Below are 18,231 nucleotides of genomic sequence, written 5' to 3' on the forward strand. Positions count from 1 at the left end.
CTTGAGGTTGTTACATGACACGAGCCCTGCTAGCGCTGACTGGGCGCAGGGCTCACGTGGGCCTCAGAAACGCGAATGCCGACAACCACTGGAATGGCGCCAGCACAGAAGGTGTTTTTATTTTAACAGGGCCAAACATGAGGAATGAGACGGGTAGTGGACAACCACTTCAAGTATGGTGAACTGTACATAGGACCATACTGGAGGGAGCGCCTGATGCAAGAATAAGATGGGAACCCCTTGATTGAAGTACACTGCCTCTGTGTGATTTTAATGGGAAAGCTTTGGCTTGACATAATTATTATACTGGTACTGGGGGTTCTGTGGGGAAGCGGGGGCAGGCGCTCTGTATGTAGATTGCAGCTCTGAGCTGGATGTGGCTCTCGAGGTGAGAGAGACTGAGGACCTCTGCCTTATATTGCCAGTGAAATGGCAACAACCTGCTGACAGATTCCTCTTAATTGTATGACCTCATTTCTTTACTTCAAGAGAGAGTGCGTACTCAAGAGTGAATGTGTCTACTGGGATCCAGCATAAAGCGTGCAGATATTGTCTGACGTTGACCTGTAAGATGGTCTTTTTTTTAGGGACTTGAGATATATGAATAACCATAAAATATGCATGTAAATTGCCATGAATTAACAATAGGGGAAGGGAGGGGGAAAGGGGATGTGTGGGAGAGGGAGAAGGACAGGAGCCGGAGAAGGAATAAATAAGAAACGTACATAATATATACAGAATTCTGCTGTGGATACATGAAGAAGTAGGACCGTGAGCAACGACAAAGATCGCTTCATAGAGTGACATCATCGTTCAGTAAGTAGCAAGGTGGGAAGGGAATACTGGGGTTAGAATCACAAGGCAGGAATACAGAACAACAGAACAGGGGTAATACATGCTAAGTAATAGCGGCTGAATGGGATACATTAAAATGGGAAGAAATAGATGTAGAAAGCTGGGAAAGAAATGTAAGAAGCACTCCTCCTCCTCCTCCCGTCAAACGTTTTATCCTCTTAATCATCGGAATGCTGATATTACTTTATCTGTAACAATCTCTTCCAAAATCTTTCTTGAAAAAAGCTTTCTCCTCTTCACCATGACAGGATATGGTGCTGGTATTTGTAGTCCAGCATCATGCAGGAATAGTATATTTAGCACTGCCATTTGAATCCAACCTTTTTCAGTTACACATTTTCTTTTTGGCAGATAAAAGACTGGGTTGAAAGACTAATGAAAACCCTCCGGGATCCATCACTTCCCCTGCTTGAACTTCAGGACATCATGACAAGTGTATCAGGGCGTATTCCACCAAATGTGGAAAAGGCAATAAAGAAGGAGATGGCACAGTATGCCAGTAATATCACCTCTGTTCTGTGCCAGTTTCCAAGCCAGCAGGTAATGTTTCAGTGTAGAATATTAGGTGCATTTTTTTCATAATTAAAATGTTAGTTTGGTTATCACAGCAGTAAAACATACATACATTCTTAGTATGTCTTTTATCTCTAGGGATAATGCTCTGAGGATATTTTTCAGGGGTTTATTTAGGCTCCTTATTTGCAGTGAAGGGCGCTTTTAATGCTCCAATAGAAGACGACATGTTGGACAATTGTATGCTTCCAACTTTGAGGAAACTGTTTGGAGGGTGGGTGTGTTAGTGCACGGGTGGGCGTGTCGGTGCACTGGTGGGCGTGTCAGTGCATGGGTGGGCGTGTCGGTGCACGGGTGGGCGTGTCGGTGCACGGGTGGGCGTGTCGGTGCACGGGTGGGCGTGTCGGTGCACGGGTGGGCGTGTCGGTGCACGGGTGGGCGTGTCGGTGCACGGGTGGGCGTGTCGGTGCACGGGTGGGCGTGTCGGTGCACGGGTGGGCGTGTCAGTGCACTTGCAATCCTCAACTCCTCTTTGCTTCTCTCCACTGGCACCAACTACACTTCATCATTTACAGTGGAGAGCCAACATGATGTTATGCAGCAGAGCCTCTGATTAGACTGGAAACGCTTGCGCACTAGGGTATGTGCATATGTTAGCAGTCTTTGCACCAGATATCTCTTGGCAGCAATAACGTAAGTAGGCATGTTTTAGCTGCAAAAAACGACAAAGAACCGAGTCGTGCCACAGGAGGCGCACATAAAGAATAAACAATTATTAAGATGGAGAATCAGATGTAAATTAGCTCAAATTGTTACATCAATTAAATCACTTGTGACAGTACAAATTAAGAATCTATACTCCTGTTACCATGTATATGAGCAGATAATGAAAAATTAGTGGTAGAAAAAGTAACATATATAAGTTCACAACAGATGTACTAGTGTTGCACCTATGAAGTGCGGAGTGCCAGCAGCAGTTAAAATGCATATACCTGGCCAAAGGATATTGGTGACAATATATATAGCATCAGCGTAAAAAATACCAGTGTATAATGCTTGATGGTTTACAACTTCAAAATAATGACAGAGATATAGAGTACATAGTTGTGAAGACCATACTGCAAGATGCTAATACTATGTATACTATATGGGAAAGTTACCACAAAGCATTTTATCCTAGAGGCCTAAGATGGAAGCCAAGTGACTAACATATATGCGCTGCATGGCACATGTGTGCATAAGGGTATATACCAGGAGGCTGTGCAGTGTTCAGGACCTCGACGCGCATTTTGCACCTTACCAGACCTTCGTCAGGGGAGTGATTCTCCATTTTAATAATTTTTATTCTTTGTGTGCACCTCCTGTGCCACTACTTGCCCTTATACTATTCAGTATAGGCCATTTTAGTCATAATACTTTTTTCGTTGTCATTATATTTTGATCTCCCTGCTCAAACATGTTCTGTGTTCTTTCTTTGTCGGTTTTTCGTCATATTCGAGTGGTTTTTTTTCCACTCTTGTCCACACTGACACCATCAAATATTTACAAAGTATATATACATATATTTAATTATTATTACCTTTCTGGTGTCTCTTTTCTCCTTGTACATTTTATGTCTAAATATTTTCGCTGCAGTTTTTTTTTCTTTGCAAATTTTCCTTACTCATTAGAGTGGGTGGAAGCTACAGCAGAAATGCCGCGTAAATTGACAACTACAGTTTTGTTTTTTTTTTTTCATATAAATCTGCTGTAAATCTGGAAAGACAAAAAATCAACACATGTATGGGACTTTGGGAATTTCACTGGCTTTGCTTGCACTGGGAAATCCTTCAGGTTTTGTGACAAACTTGCAACATATGCAGACCCTTACTGATATCCATTCTTCTCTCTCCCTATTTTACACAAACGTAAAAATAAAAAGGAAAAAAAATCTTTTTTTCTTCATTCTGATCTGTCCTTGGTTACAATAAAATCTTTGGTTAGCCTTCACCTTTTCCTCTTACTGTTTAACCCTCCACCTCACATACCGGCTACGAATAACGATTGCTAGCTCGAACCACGCAAGCTTACAGATCCCTAATTTATATTTATTTTTATCTTTTTGGTTTTTTTTCTCACCATGTTCTTAATTGCACAATTAAAGTTCTGTTTTAGCATTGTATCATTGGTGCTGGAGCCCAGTCCTCATTGATCTTCTCTCCAGTTTTTGAGAATCTCTGGTTGATGTAACAATATATTTTTATATTGCTTTTTTTTTTGTTCTTTGCTTAATGAAAGTCATATCTAATTTTATATGTGATATATTGTTTTTTACACAGATTGCAAATATTTTGGACAGTCACGCAGCTACACTGAATCGTAAATCTGAACGTGAGGTTTTCTTTATGAACACACAGAGCATTGTGCAACTGGTGCAAAGGTGAGACATGTAAAGCAGTCTTCCATGACCATAGATTTGGTTCTCATACTTTGATATTGACATAATTTAAAGGTGCATTCTATCTTTGCATCTTTAAAGAGGAAGTAGAGTAAAACATGTATCATATAAAACATTGTACTGTTTTGTCACTACATCTGTTATGCAGATCTATGTGTCTGTATGGTTACAACTGCAAACAGAAATTGGCAACACTTGTTATGTTTGAACAGGAGTAGATATAGTGCAAATCGATTCGCTGGACCCATTCCCGCATCCCTGTACATAATCTGTTGGCCCTGGACAGTATTCCTGCAAACAGTCTCTTGCCTGTAGGCATCCCTGGCTCTTCTTTTCATTGACGTGGCATTGCTAAACATTGCAGCATGACGCACATCATCATTATAGCTTGATGCACATGTGACTCTGTACTAGGCTGGATAATCCAAAGCACAGCCACGGATGCTGACAGGTAGGAGGTGTTTTGTAGGCCTCCCTTTTTCACATTACTTACACGACTACTGGACCAGGTCCTGCAAATCAATTTGTACCATTTCTACACAGGACAATTTGCTGCCAAGAATGATGATTTGCAAGTAAACTTATTAGTCATCATACCCAACATGTGCCATTATGAAACAGAGACCACACTGACCAAGTACCACAACGCACGTTTCGCGTCTGGGGGGTACTGGGGGAATGCTAGCAGCTGTTTAAATAGTCAAAAGAAGAAAAAACATGTAGAGCAGCACAACTTGGGTGTTTAGGGAAAGGAAACTAGAGTACGTGCTTGAACAGCTGAAAGCCTGACTGCTGATCATGGGTGCTCGCATGAAACATAGAGTATGTAACAATCCTTTCATAGAAAAAATGCGGCAGCACTCGCCGATCCTGGAGTGGTAAAATAAAAAGTCCTTTATTCAAACATATGAAGAGACAACTTCACGGCTCGGGGGTGTGCGGTGACGGCGGGAGTGTGCAGGGATCGACGACGGCCGTTTCGCGCTGTGTCTAGCGCTTCCACGGGTCCATGCCTGTCGGGAAGTGACGCTAGGAGAAATAGGAATGCACCTCAACTCCTCCCACGTCATGTCCCAATCAGACACAAGAAAAGTGCAACGTGCATAAACATTAAGAACATTTAAAAACAAAACCGGCAACATTGACCGGACTGAAGCACCGAATCCTTCTTTCTCTCATGTAATTATGACATCGAAAATATATAATGTTATATATGTTATATAATGTTTAAATAGTGCCCATTTTTTCTAGTAATTTACCTGTGTAATTGTACGCACGTCTGCCATTGGTCACTGCATTTATTGCCGCGGCTGGTGTTCTGGAAGTCACACTGCATATATCAGCACAGCTCGACCTCTGATTGGACGCTGGATGGCAGGCATGTGATCTGGTGGCAGGCATCTATATAAACATTGTCTCACAATTCAAATAGCATTATAAATATGGCTAACAAATACTGAACAATAATATATATATATATATATATATATATATATATATATATATATATATATATATATATATATATATATACACATACATACATACATACATACATACATACATACATACATACATACATACATACAGTGGGGCAAAAAAGTATTTAGTCAGCAATAGTGCAAGTTCCACCACTTAAAAAGATGAGGCGTCTGTAATTTACATCATAGGTAGACCTCAACTATGGGAGACAAACTGAGAAAAAAAAATCCAGAAAATCACATTGTCTGTTTTTTTATCATTTTATTTGCATATTATGGTGGAAAATAAGTATTTGGTCAGAAACAAAATTTCATCTCAATACTTTGTAATACATCCTTTGTTGGCAATGACAGAGGTCAAACGTTTTCTGTAAGTCTTCACAAGGTTGCCACACACTGTTGTTGGTATGTTGGCCCATTCCTCCATGCAGATCTCCTCTAGAGCAGTGATGTTTTTGGCTTTTCGCTTGGCAACACGGACTTTCAACTCCCTCCAAAGGTTTTCTATAGGGTTGAGATCTGGAGACTGGCTAGGCCACTCCAGGACCTTGAAATGCTTCTTACGAAGCCACTCCTTCGTTGCCCTGGCGGTGTGCTTTGGATCATTGTCATGTTGAAAGACCCAGCCACGTTTCATCTTCAATGCCCTTGCTGATGGAAGGAGGTTTGCACTCAAAATCTCACGATACATGGCCCCATTCATTCTTTCATGTACCCGGATCAGTCGTCCTGGCCCCATTGCAGAGAAACAGCCCCAAAGCATGATGTTTCCACCACCATGCTTTACAGTAGGTATGGTGTTTGATGGATGCGACTCGGTATTCTTTTTCCTCCAAACACGACAAGTTGTGTTTCTACCAAACAGTTCCAGTTTGGTTTCATCAGACCATAAGACATTCTCCCAAAACTCCTCTGGATCATCCAAATGCTCTCTAGCAAACTTCAGACGGGCCCGGACATGTACTGGCTTAAGCAGTGGGACACGTCTGGCACTGCAGGATCTGAGTCCATGGTGGCGTAGTGTGTTACTTATGGTAGGCCTTGTTACATTGGTCCCAGCTCTCTGCAGTTCATTCATTAGGTCCCCCCGTGTGGTTCTGGGATTTTTGCTCACCGTTCTTGTGATCATTCTGACCCCACGGGGTGGGATTTTGCGTGGAGCCCCAGATCGAGGGAGATTATCAGTGGTCTTGAATGTCTTCCATTTTCTAATTATTGCTCCCACTGTTGATTTCTTCACTCCAAGCTGGTTGGCTATTGCAGATTCAGTCTTCCCAGCCTGGTGCAGGGCTACAATTTTGTTTCTGGTGTCCTTTGACAGCTCTTTGGTCTTCACCATAGTGGAGTTTGGAGTCAGACTGTTTGAGGGTGTGCACAGGTGTCTTTTTATACTGATAAGAAGTTTAAACAGGTGCCATTACTACAGGTAATGAGTGGAGGAAAGAGGAGACTCTTAAAGAAGAAGTTACAGGTCTGTGAGAGCCAGAAATCTTGATTGTTTGTTTCTGACCAAATACTTATTTTCCACCATAATATGCAAATAAAATGATAAAAAAAACAGACAATGTGATTTTCTGGATTTTTTTTTCTCAGTTTGTCTCCCATAGTTGAGGTCTACCTATGATGTAAATTACAGACGCCTCTCATCTTTTTAAGTGGTGGAACTTGCACTATTGCTGACTGACTAAATACTTTTTTGCCCCACTGTATATATATATATATATATATATATATATATATATATATATATATATATATATATATATATATATATATATATATATATATATATATATATATATATAGTGGTGACTGAAAGTGTTCGCACCATTGAAACTGTTCCAGAAAATGAAGTATTTTTCCCAGAAAATTATTGCAATTACACGTTTGGTTATACACATGTTGATTTCCTTTGTGAGTATTGGAACAACACAAGAAAAAAATGAGAAAAAGCAAATTGAACATAATTTCACATAAAACCCTAAATACGGACCTGACAAAATTGTCACCTTTCCAAAATTGAGGGGTAAACAACTTTGTCCAAGCATGTGGTGCTCATTCCAACTCACCTGTGGCAAGTAACCGATGTGGACAATATGAAAATCACACTTGAAACCAGATAAGAGGAAGAAGTTGGCTCAATCTCTGCATTTGTGTCTATGTTTGCCACACTTAGCTTGAAAAACAGAAAGAGAAGAAAACTGTTTGAGGACTTGAAAGCTAAAATTGTTGAATATCAACAATCTCAAGGTTAAAAGTCTATCTCCTGTGATCTTGTTGTTCGTTTGTCTATGATGCACAACATAATCAAGAAGTTTCCAACCCATGGCAGTGTAGCTAATCTTTCTGAAGTTCAACAAAAATTCAAGCTGTCCTACAGGCTCTGGTTACATCAGTGTCAGTGCGAACTATCCGTCGACATTTGAATGAAATTAAATGCTATGGCAGGAGACCCAGGAGGACATAACTGTTGACACAGAGAGATACAAAATGCAAACTGCAGTCTAGCGTTTTTACGTGAGTAAGCCAAAATCCTTCTGGGAAAGCGTCTTGTGGACAGATGAGACCAAGATAGAGATTTTTCGTAAATCACCTGATTCTACTGTTTACCGAAAACGGAATGAGGCCTTACAAAGAAAAGAACACAATACCTACAGTCAAATATGGTGGAGGTTCAAAAATGTTTTCTTTTTTGCTGCCTCTTTAACTGGGTGGCTTGACTTTGTGCAAAGCATTATGAAATTTGAAGATTATCATAGATTTTTGGTCACAATGTACCGTAGTGCCAAGTGTCAGATAGTTGGGTTTGTTTCCTAGGTCTTGGATCTTCCAGTACCCTTCAAATATGAGATCTGGAGCAGTTTGCAAAAGAAGAGTGGTTCAAAATTCCAGTTGAGAGGTGTAAGAAGCTTGATGTTGGTTGAAGGAAGCAATTGATTGCAGTTATTTACTCCAAAGGGTGTGCAACCAAAAATTAAGTTGAGGGTGCCAACAATTTTGTCCAGCTGATTTGGGGGTTTTTATGTGAAACTGTCAAATTTAATAATTAATTAATATTTATAGTGACAACATATTCTGCAGAGCTTTAAATTTTAGAGGTGACTTGTACAGGCAATAAGACATTACAGCATAACAATAGTCACATAAATCAACAGATACCAAGAGGAATGAGGGCACTGCTCGCAAGCTTACAATCTATGAGGAAATAGGGGAGACACAACAATTGCTTTCATTGTTCGGACTAGCCATAATGTAATAAATCGGGTGTTCATGTAATGCTGCATGAACCAGTTATCAGGCAGTATATGTAAAAGTAAAGACAAAGAAGGCTATTAAATGCATAAAGCGTGTGAGAACTTGATACGAGGAACCTGGTTATGAAGAAAATTTTGAATGGGAAACACGGGATAGTTAAATAATGAGGTGGTAGGCCAGTCCGAAGAAATGCGTTTTTAGGGCATGCTTAAAACTGTGGGTATTGGGGATTAATCGAATTGTCCTGGCTAGTGCATTCCAAAGAATTGGCACAGCATGTGAGAAGTCTTGGAGACGGGAGCGGGAGGTTCTGATTATTGAGGATGTTAAACCTCAGGTCATTAGTAGAATGGAGGGCACGGGTAGGGTGGTAGGCCGATATGAGGGAGAGCGGTGCTGAACTGTGAAGTGCTTTGTGGGTGAGGGTAATAAGTTTATACTGAATTCTGGAGTGGATGGGTAACCACTGCAATGACTGGCACAGGGTAGAGGCATTGGTGTAATGGTTGATGAGGAATATGATCCTGGCTGCAGCATTCAAGACAGATTGGAGAGGAGAGAGTTTGGTAAGAGGGAGACCGAATAGTAGAGAGTTACAATAGACCAGATGATATAAACAATGATGAAGGAAAGAGCGCAAATAGTGTCTTATCTGAGAAGGTTAAAAGGTTAATCCATAGGATTGCTCTCACCAGATATGGTTAAGTTGAAGCATTGAAAAGATTTGCTGCAGCAGATCCACGAGTTCAAGAGAGACCAGTCGTTTAGATGCAGATTGGGATAGGTTCACATTGCGTTAAGTACATACCGTTAAACGGATCCGTTAAACGCATGTACAGAAAAGAGCCAAATTTCTTGAAAATTTGGCTTCACGTTGACGCTTGCGTTAACGCACGTGACAGCGTTTGTCATTCTGATGTCCGTTCGTGAAGCATCCGTTTGTCTGCGTTTAGCACTGTCAATAAAGTTGTTCTCTCTTTTTTTTTTTTTTTTTTTCCCTTTTGTCAGTGTCGGGTGTGGGTGAAATCATATTTCCTGTCACATGACCACATGGACCACCCTCATTAACGCAATTCAAACGTATGGTTTTATTTGGAAATTTTGCATGATTTGCGTCTGGCTGCGTTTGCAATAGCATTCAATGGCAGAATAGACGCTTTCCGTTAGTCTTGCGTTAGCTTGACCGGACCCGAAAACGCTGCAAGCCGCGTTCCAAGGTCCGTCATAAAAAAACGTAATGTGGCAAACGCATGCCAATTTAGGCATGCATCACGATGCGTCATACAATGCAAGTCTATGGGTGCATTACAATGTCCATTACATTGCGTTTTCACTACTTAAAAACGTGTCCGTTAGACGGACTCCCCTAGCGCAATGTGAACCTAGCCTAAGTGTGGTAAATATCTGCGCTGCTGAATCACTAAAATTCCTGAGATTATTAGTACATGTGGCTTTATTATTCAATAATAAATCCACATGTACTAGTAATCTCTGGAATTTTAGTGATTCAGCAGCGCAGATATTTACCACACTTATCCCAATCTGCATCTAATAGACGAGATGAGAATGAATAAGAGCAACAGTAAGAGTTTTGCAGAGTCCAAAGTAAGAAAAGGTCAGATTATAGAAATGTTTTTGAGGTTCAGATAACAAGAGCGAGAAAGTGATGAGATGTGGGGGGTGAATAGAAGCTGTGAATCACGTATGACCCCAAGACAGCGGGCATGTTGCTGGGGAATAATAGTAGAGCCACACACGGAAATGGCAATGTATAGGTAGGTTAGTAGAGGGAGGAATCACAAGGAGTTCAGTTTTTGACAGGTTCAGTTTCAGATTGAGGGAGGACATGATGTTGGACTTTTTCTCTTTTTTTGTGGTGTTTCAATGCACACAAAGGAAATAAACATGTGTATAATACAAGTTGTGTCATTTTCTGGGAGAAATACTTCATGTTCTGGAACAATTTCAAGGGTGCCAACGCTTCCGGCCTTAAGGGAGTAGATAATATATAAAGCAAACAATTAATATATGTCGCCATCTTGTGGGGAAATGTTATTACAACTCCTGAGAAAAAAATCAATGAACATAGATAGCAGAGAGAGTATTATACATATAGTACATAATAGACCGACATGTCCAGCTTATTATTCAAGCCTATTGGACCTTGTGCATTAGTTCTCATGATCCATCTAGCCTCACGCTGCAAGAGGATTTTATTGTGGTTTCGATCTCTCTGAGGAAATTGAACTATTTCCAGACCTGCAAAACTCCAAAGTCTGGGATTTGCGTTATGCTTGTCCTGCATATGTTTAATGAGACGCAAAGAGCTTTTCCCTGTAGTTATTGAATTAAAATGTTCTCTAAACCTAATAGACATAGGACAAATGTTTTTTCCTATGTAATAGAAAAAGCAAGGACAAAAGGACAAGACAGAATATACACCACGGATTTCCTCTTACAAGAAATAAAATCCTTAATTCTGTTTATTTGAAGAGGATTTTCGGTTATATGAAACTGACAATAGTTACAGTTGCCGCGCTTATAATTACCCGGGGTGGAGGTGGTTGTTAACCAATTATGTACCAGTATAGCCGCTAAATTTTGCGTGTGCTTGTAAGCAAACTGTGAAGTACCAATATTCATTCTAGCCTGGTTTCTCTGTCTGTAGAATATGCCAATTCTTTCTAATCGCCGTATGTATAGCTTCGTCCATAGGACTATGTTTGAAGTTAAAAATAACCTTTTGTTGCCCGTCTATTTTCTGATTATGTTTATGCAAATCTCTACGTTTTTGTTTTTTAAGCAGGTCCAATTGTGTCACTTTTTCAGTCCGTTTTTCGGCCTCTTGCAGAAGGGATTTTGGATAACCTCTATTCACAAAACATGTTTTTAAATCATTTATTTGCTTGCCAAACACCTCTTGATTATTGTTACTCCTACGATATCTCAACATTTGACTATAAGGCAGCCCCTTCTTTGTATGAAAGGGATGCGCACTATCAAACCGCAACATATTATTTGTGGCGGTGGATTTTTTATGAACCTGAGTATTTATCTTCCCATCCGCTATATCAATCTTAATATCTAGGAATTCCAAACTCGTGCCTCCAAAACACGACGTAAATTGCATATTAGCATTATTCGTCAGATTTAAATATTGTACAAAATTCTCAAATTCCATTTTTGGACCATCCCATATGAACACTTTATCCCTATTTTGCCTCTGTTGTAGCCATATCTAGTGCCGTTCTACCTTTTCCTTTGGTTATTTACAAAATATAATAATTCTCAAAGAGTGCAAGGTACATGTGCAGAACATAATGTACAAAGATTTCCATTTACTCTGCTATAAATAATAAAGTCTAGAAACTACTGGTATATAAGGCACCAATTAAACTACTTCTAGATTCTTAATCTTCCAAGGTGTATTGCCAGCAGTCCTCTCCTCAATACTGTAATATTGGTCATGTACAGATTTAATGCATTGCATTTACACATATATATATATATATATATATATATATATATATATATATATATATATATATATATATATATATATATATATATATATATACCGTATATATATATATTTTCTCACAAATTCACCAGATTTTATTTTTAACAGGGAGTTTAAAAAGGTAGCACCTATTAAAAATGGTGGTTAAATGCCTTGACAGATGAATTTAGCTCCACGCAATATCCATTGTTTCTCAAGATAGCTGAACCTGATGGATGTAGAATGTAAAATTCCGACCTAAGTTTCCAGTAATGATTACCTGAGAAGTGTTGCATTTTCCTTTACCTTTGGGTAACTTTTCAGAATTAGCTGTCGTGTGTACATGACGAATAATAATTTTTGTGGACAGTATATGACTTGTATTCTGCCTTCTTATCAGTTTTCCTTTATGCAGGTTTTAGCTCTAAATTTCAGTCGACGCTGAACTAGTGCGGGGAGACTAGGTGCTAAAATGTCTCCCAGTCACTGTACTCAGAGACGTGAGGGGTTTATACCTTCCTGTCTCCTTGTGGCACATGTTCAGAAGCAGCTGTATGGATGACCGTATAAAGTAGTACTGTGCATTGTAACTGTAAATCCAGCCCTGGGGCACGGACATGCATTTTCAATCAGATTTTTTAATGCAGTGCAGGCTTTTGTCTTTAAGGCATAAGTGTATTTCCTCAGTGCAGCACAATGTAGAGGAAGATGCATTTTCTAATTATTTCCTTTCTACTTGTCCTACTGCAATGTTCTCCATAGAATAGGCCTTAAACATTTTCAGACATCACTGTTTTTTAACTTCACTATAATGACTTCACCAGGTTCCCTAAATTATCTGTATCTATTTGTCAGATACCGAAGCGGCATTCGAGGTCACATGAAGGCTGTAGTCATGGATTTGCTTCGTCAGTATTTGAAAGTTGAAACCCAGTTCCAGCATGGTATGTTCTATGCAGTTACGGTAACTTTTTTCTCATTGAGTAAGAAAACAAAACTCTGTTCTTTTTCTTTGGTATAATTTCCCGGAACCAGTATAGTCTATGACTCCGTTGGCGCATACATCTGAATCCCGTTTTACGGGGGAAAAGAGGGGGATCAGACTTAAGCATCAGGGGCGCCACTGTACTAGTGCCGGAACACAATGTGAAAGCATTCTAAGGCAGAGCTGTGATCCTGTAATACGGGGGGGGGGGGGGGTTTAGAAGTGATCATATGCTACACAGTCTTTTCTCTGGCTACGGCAAACTAGTTTAGATATTTTTAATATAGACTTCCACTTTAATATAGACTTCCACTATAGATGGTGATGACAGACATTATCTTGGCCGTCAGGTGAGGCCCAAGCTGTATCGCGGTTTGTCTGATGGGCCAAACTTAAGAAACCTGAAACTCAGAGTTTAATTAATTTGCTGCCATCTTCTGGTGAAGTCTGGTAGTGGCTGAGAACTATTGTACAGACTACAGTCGTGGGCAAAAGTTTTGCTTTTCACACTTTTACTGCTTCAGTGTTTTCAGTTAGATGTTTCTATGGTTACTGATGTACTATTGTATGCATTTAACATGTTGTTAGACGTTTATTAACAAATATATCAAGTTTATACAAAGGCTCAATATTTACAGTGTTAACCTTTATTCTTCAAGACTTCTGCAATTCGCCCTGCCCTTGACTACAGGTTCTCAATAGGATTGAGATCTGGGGTGTTTCCGGGTTTTGTACTCAAAATGTCAATGTATTGTCCACCGAAACACTTAGTTATCACTTTTGGATGGTGACATGGTGCTCTGTCATTCTGGAAAAATACAATGTTCCTGGATCGTTGGGAGAGGTTGCTCTTGGATCATGTTCAGATGCCATTCGTTATTCATGATAGTGTTCTTGGGCAAAATTGTGAATGAACCCCCTACCCTGGATGAAAAGCAACCCCCCCCCCCCCCCGTACATCACTGGTTTCATGATGATATTGTTGGCTTGACACAGGACTCATGGTAGTGCTCACCTTTTCTTCTCCAGAAAATCATTCTTCGATGGATACATGGCTAGGAAATTCCCCAGATCTCAATCCCATTGAGAACCTGTGGTCAATCCTCAACAAGTGAAGAAACAAACCCCTTAATGACCGCTGATACGCATTAAAACGGCAGCCACTAAGAGGCCTCATTCCCTCATCACTGTTTTTTTGTTGTTTTTTTTTTTTTTAAGTGTTCCCACTGTTAAAAAAAGAAAAAAAAAAAAAAAAAAGAGAGAAATGAAATCCCCAAGATCCCCCAATATGTCCACCATCCACTGGGCTCTCCTACTCTATCCTCTGCATTCTCTTTCTCAAAAATAAAAATGTTGGGCGCATTCCCAGTGCGCCCGATGAGCTCTTCCGACCGGCAACATCAGGAAATTCTCCTATTGGTTCCGGATTTGATCACTGTGATAGACCCTATAACAGTGTTCAAAAGCCAATGCAATAGTAAATCCTCACCCCTCTTCCCTCGTGTCATCCCCTTAGTTTAAAAAATCAAAAATTATAATGTTTGTTTTCTTTCATTCTTTGTATTTAGGGTTAGGGTTGGTCTTAGGGTAGAGGATGGTTTGGAGTTTTTTCAAAGTATAAAAAAAAACCAAACCCAAAACCGATGACTATATGACGACTAGTGTTGAGCGCAAGTGCTCAGTACTCTGCTTTGCATCGGGTGTTCAGGTATGTAACAAGTATCGAGAGATGACATGCTAGAGTCCCCACCTCGCATGTTTCGCCACTGTTAGACAACCAAAAAAAGATGCAGAAATTGCCAATCCCCACATGTTTTCTGGCTGTTTAACAGCCGTGAAACATGCGGAGCTTGGTCTCCAGCATGTCACCAGAGCACTGGATGCAAACTGGAGTAGCGAGCACTTGCACTCAACACTAATGATGATGTATTCAATATGACGACCTAATGTTATCAAACTGCGGTATCTGGCGCCTACGCATTAAGTTTTTTTTCTGGGCGTGCGCAGTTGCGCTGCCCTTGCATACTTACAGCGCAGGCACCAGGGACGATAATGCAGCAAGAGGAGGCGGTGCCCGGCGCGCAGAGGCCCAGAGTGACGGCTGTGCTGCTTCTGATTAGGAAGGAAAGTCCCGCCCCCGGGACGGTTTCAGGATATGAGGGGGCGCATTTTATAAACGTTTATTTTACCCTTCGCCACGACAGCACCCTACTGGTGAGAGGGATCTGCCCCACAGGAACAGGAAACCTACAGAAAGATAAAAGGGGGCGGTCCGCCTCTCCTCATCAGTTTAGGTTTCCTTTTCCTGCGGGAACGACAGGACTTTACAACTATGGAAAGATACCTGGGCTAGGCAAGCTGCCTGTGCAGTATCCTCGGAAGGGCAGGGGCTGTAGCCTGGAAGCAGCATCGGGGGAGTTCCATTAGACGGCTCCCTCCTCGTCTGGGGAACCATGCAGACGGCCGGGTCGGGGAAGGCCGCCCGGCATAATTTGCATTACGCGGCGGAAGTGGCGCGGGAGAAGCCCTGGCCGACAGGAGTCGGGTGAGTGAGGGCAGAGCTCAAATTGCAGTCCGGTGCCAGAATCCCGGACCGCGCATGCGCCGACCACCATAAGTCAAATTTCCCCGGAAGTAGACTGTGAACTTCTGGGGCGTCCAGGCCGAGATCAGCGGTGGGGGGGGGAGCGCGGATTTGCGCATGCGCAGTGCCGCACAAAAAAAAAAAATTGCAGCCAAAAATGCGCACTATTTAAATCAGTAAGCCACTGTAATTTGGCCATGCAAGATGTCATCCCCAGGTGCCATGGACCCTACAGCAGGAGACCCAGTACCCCCCGCCAAGGATAGCTCCAGCAGGGGATCCTCAGATACCGGTTGTAAAAGCGATGGATCCAGGACAGGACCTCGGCCTTCTGATCCAGTACTAATAGCTTCACTGGGTGAGTTTTAACTCTGCCTATTAAGCTGACGCCTTCTCCTTCCTTTCTCTCTTTCTCCCTCTCTCGCTATGTCTTATTCTGGTCAGATTAAAAAACGACAAAAGACTAAACATAAGGAATGCGCCTTATGTAGCCAGCCCCTGCCAGACTCATACCCTAAAAAGCTTTGCAAGGACTGTATAACGGAAACCACACAGGGAGCGGCAGTGTCCATTACGGACTTACGCGCCATTATTAGAGAGGAGTTAAAAGCTTTGTCCCAGGAATAAGCCACACAAAAGTAAATCTAAAATACCAACACCTTCGTCAGATTCCGATAGTGACCAAGCAGTACTCTCGGAAGCCTCCCTATCATCATCAGAAATCGAGGGACATTCATGTTTTCCCTTAGATAGTGTGGACAATTTAGTTAAGTCAGTAAGAGACACTATGAGGTCAGGGCCGTATTTAGAGTTTCTGCCGCCCTAGGCACTTTTCGTGCCACCTCCCCCATTGGTATGACTAATGCAGATACTGTCAGCAGTGACTAAAGGCTGAGTCACACATAACGATATCGTTGCAACGTCACGTTTTTGGTGACGTAGCAACGATCCCGGTAACGATTATCGTTATGTGTGACAGCAACCAACGATCAGACCCCTGCTGGGAGATCGTTGGTCGATGGGAATGATCAGGACCTCTTTTTGGTCGCTGATCACCTGATGTCATCGCTGGATCGGTGTGTGTGATGCCGATCCAGCGATGTGTTCACTTGTAACCAGGGTAAATATCGGGTTACTAAGTGCAGGGCCGCGCTTAGTAACCCGATATTTACCCTGGTTACCATTGTAAAAGTTAAAAAAAACAAAAAAAAAAAACAGTACATACTCACATTCTGATGTCTGTCACGTCCCCCGGCGTCCACTGACTGTCAGCGCCGGCCGTAAAGCAGAGCACAGCGGTGACGTCACCGCTGTTACTGCCGGCGCTGACACATTCAGTGCAGGGAAGCCGCCGGCGGGGGACGTGACAGACATCGGAATGTGAGAATGTAGTGTGTTTTTTTTTTTTTACTTTTACAATGGTAATCAGGGTAAATATCGGGTTACTAAGCGCGGCCCTGCACTTAGTAACCCGATGTTTACCCTGGTTACCCGGGTGCTGCAGGGGGACTTCGGCATCGTTGAAGACAGTTTCAACGATGCCGAAGCCGTTCCCCTGATCGTTGGTCGCTGGAGAGAGCTGCCTGTGTGACAGCTCCCCAGTGACCACACAACGATTTACCAACGATCACGGCCGTCTCGCTGGTCATGATCGTTGGTAAGTCGTCTAGTGTAACAGTACCTTTAGGCTACTTTGACATCAGCAATTTTTGCCATTTGTGGCAGATCCGGCAGTTTTTCTGCATCTGCCACGTAACGGATCACTTACGGCAACACTGTGTTCGGCCTCATTCGTTCAGTATGGGACTTGTGGACATGTGCGGCACTTGCCATGATCCGGCTAGCAGTGTTTTTTTTGTCTCACCACAAGTGCAAAACTGCAAGTGCCGCACATGTCCACAAGTAGCCATCACTACCTGTTCCTGCACCTTGCTAGCTCATCCCCAACCATCCCTCTGATCTAAAACTACATTATAAAGCTTTAGAAAAAAAAATTATTAACTGACATATTCCTCTGATAATGAGGCTCCAGCGTAGACTGGGACGGGCAGTCTCTGAGTCTCCAATCTCTCCCCCTCGCTGCTCTTATCACGCCCCGCTGGGCGTTATTTTTTCTTTTCTCATCCCCCATGTTAAAATTCCCGCCTCCTCCTCATAGTATAATGCGCAGCCGGACGTCAGTTCCGGTCTGGAGCATTGTGGGGGCTTATCAGGTGTACGGGCCAGCTTCAATATGAGCACTGTGCGTGCGCCTGGACCCAGACCGTACAGCCCATACACCCGCAGGGGTATGTTAGAGGCAGCTGGAGAATCCTGCACCTTGGGGTTCACCGACTGCAGAGACACCAGCAGCTTTAAAAATGTTTAATCTTTCTAATGGTATTTTAGCAGCAGCTCTCTTAATCTGATGAATTTGTATGGCATAACTGAGTATAGCTAGCAGAGTCTTCCTTATTATTAAAACAGAACTTTTAATACAACACTAAAATCATGGACAAAAAGACACAAAGAAAACCACGTGTATAAAGTGCTCGTGCATTCCAGTGCTCAAGATAAAAAATGGTTGGTGTCACCATTGTAGTAGACATTTTCATAAGAAGGGGAGGGATAGGACTGAAATAA

The 18,231-nt window shown here is 41.9% G+C and overlaps 1 protein-coding gene across 2 annotated transcripts in view; it reads left to right on the forward strand.

Annotated features, from left to right (window-relative positions):
• Positions 1-18,231, forward strand: part of ACACA (acetyl-CoA carboxylase alpha) — a 483,059-nt gene that overhangs the window by 106,641 nt on the left and 358,187 nt on the right. For both annotated transcript variants that reach the window (XM_077295311.1, XM_077295310.1), the window contains exons 22-24: positions 1,207-1,395; positions 3,687-3,787; positions 12,896-12,984. In XM_077295311.1, the coding sequence (XP_077151426.1) occupies positions 1,207-1,395; positions 3,687-3,787; positions 12,896-12,984 (379 nt within the window). The remainder of the gene's footprint in view (positions 1-1,206; positions 1,396-3,686; positions 3,788-12,895; positions 12,985-18,231) is intronic.

Source organism: Ranitomeya variabilis, chromosome 3 (assembly GCF_051348905.1).
Source record: "Ranitomeya variabilis isolate aRanVar5 chromosome 3, aRanVar5.hap1, whole genome shotgun sequence".
Taxonomy (NCBI): Eukaryota; Metazoa; Chordata; class Amphibia; order Anura; family Dendrobatidae; genus Ranitomeya; species Ranitomeya variabilis.